The 1755-nt window shown below is 38.4% G+C and overlaps 1 protein-coding gene across 1 annotated transcript; it reads right to left on the bottom strand.

The window, feature by feature from the left end:
- Positions 1 to 821: 821 nt before the first annotated feature.
- LOTGIDRAFT_114415 (hypothetical protein) lies at positions 822 to 1031 on the bottom strand (the record flags this gene model as incomplete). The annotated part of the gene is made up of 1 exon (XM_009052860.1): positions 822 to 1031. A coding segment is annotated over one exon (210 nt), but the record flags the coding sequence as incomplete, so codon positions are not given.
- Between the last annotated feature and the right edge of the window lie 724 nt (positions 1032 to 1755).

The raw sequence follows: 1755 nt of genomic DNA, 5'->3' as shown, positions 1-1755 counted from the left end.
TTGAACGTGCACAGTCTGTAACACACGAGGCCTCGGTTTATTGTCCCATCCTAACGACTAGACCCCTTTTCCATGTCTGCAACCCCTCACCTGCATCACTGACAAGGGGTATTATCTCGACCTATCCAGAGTGCTGTTATATTTTATTAACAGATGTTAGTCAATTGGCAATTACAATAAAACATGCTGCTAGCGGAAAAACAAACAGACTAGCTAGTTATTGAGATACGGAACGGAAATTTGATTTTTTAAAAGTCTCTTCGACTTCCTTTTACAGCAGATTTCCATCTGTGACGATGTTTGTCATTGTGTAGAATGACAACTTGATTAAAAACAGCCTCTTTATTTCGTTTCGTTTTTTTTTTAAGTTTTAATTTTGTACAGAGGTTACTTAGTACGATGAACTAACGTACCCACATTGTACACAACGAAACAAACCCTTTTGACAATCTCACATACAGAGTTGTTGGTCTTTGCAGTCTCTTTCAGTCTTTGAGGGCCAACAATTCTATGTGACAGACTGGATTTACGACAATTTTCTCAGAGTCAACAATTGATTCATATGTTTCTCTCTTTTGTTTCATGTTCGGTGGTTCGGTGGCATACTCCAATATGTAAACGTATGGTATATGAACAAGGGTATGGGAACTCGACATGCAGTTGTACGTAGTTGACCACGTCCAGATAACTGGTATCACAGACTGGGTAGTTGTTGGTAGATGACAAGTTAACGTCTGCTTCCAGCTAACTGATATCACAGACTTGGTAGTTGTTGGTAGATGACAATTTAACGTCTGCTTCCAGCTAACTGATATCACAGACTAGGTAGTTGTTGGTAGATGACAAGTTAACGTCCGCTTCCAGCTAACTGATATCACAGACTGGGTAGTTGTTGGTAGATGACAAGTTAACGTCTGCTTCCAGCTAACTGATATCACAGACTGGGTAGTTGTTGGTAGATGACAAGTTAACGTCTGCTTCCAGCTAACTGATATCACAGACTTGGTAGTTGTTGGTAGATGACAATTTAACGTCTGCTTCCAGCTAACTGATATCACAGACTAGGTAGTTGTTGGTAGATGACAAGTTAACGTCCGCTTCCAGCTAACTGATATCACTGACTTGGTAGTTGTTGGTAGATGACAAGTTAACGTCCGCTTCCAGCTAACTGATATCACAGACTAGGTAGTTGTTGGTAGATGACAAGTTAACGTCCGCTTCCAGCTAACTGATATCACTGACTTGGTAGTTATTGGTAGATGACAAGTTAACGTCCGCTTCCAGCTAACTGATATCACTGACTTGGAAGTTGTTGGTAGATGACAAGTTAACGTACGCTTCTATCGACGCTGATATCCCAGACAGGTTAACTGTATCCAGTTATAGACTTATCCTGCAGAGAGAAGAGATAACAGCGTCTACTAATCTTTCTACTAATCTTTCTGCTAATCTTTCTGCTAATCTTTCTACTAATCTTTCTGTTGTTATTATTCTCTCAACTTGAAGATTTATTATGGTTAGAATTTAACACCTGAGCTCTGTTTCAGGACCGATACAGAAGGAGTTTGATTTCAAAAACTTGGTTTAAAAGTAATAAAAGTATTGGCTAAAAGCAGAGTTAAATTGAAGCTAATGGTGACAAAATTTGAAAATCTGTTTGTTGAAAATTTTTTAACCCAATGAAGTTTAAGAAACTATGCTTACTCCCTCTTGAAAAATTAATGTTAACATCAGAAATTATTTCATAATAGAGAT

The sequence above is a fragment of the Lottia gigantea genome (assembly GCF_000327385.1).
Source record: "Lottia gigantea unplaced genomic scaffold LOTGIsca_19, whole genome shotgun sequence".
Classification (NCBI taxonomy): domain Eukaryota; kingdom Metazoa; phylum Mollusca; class Gastropoda; family Lottiidae; genus Lottia; species Lottia gigantea.
Note: the sequence above shows the minus strand (reverse complement) of the source record. Positions and strands in the feature narration are given on the sequence as shown.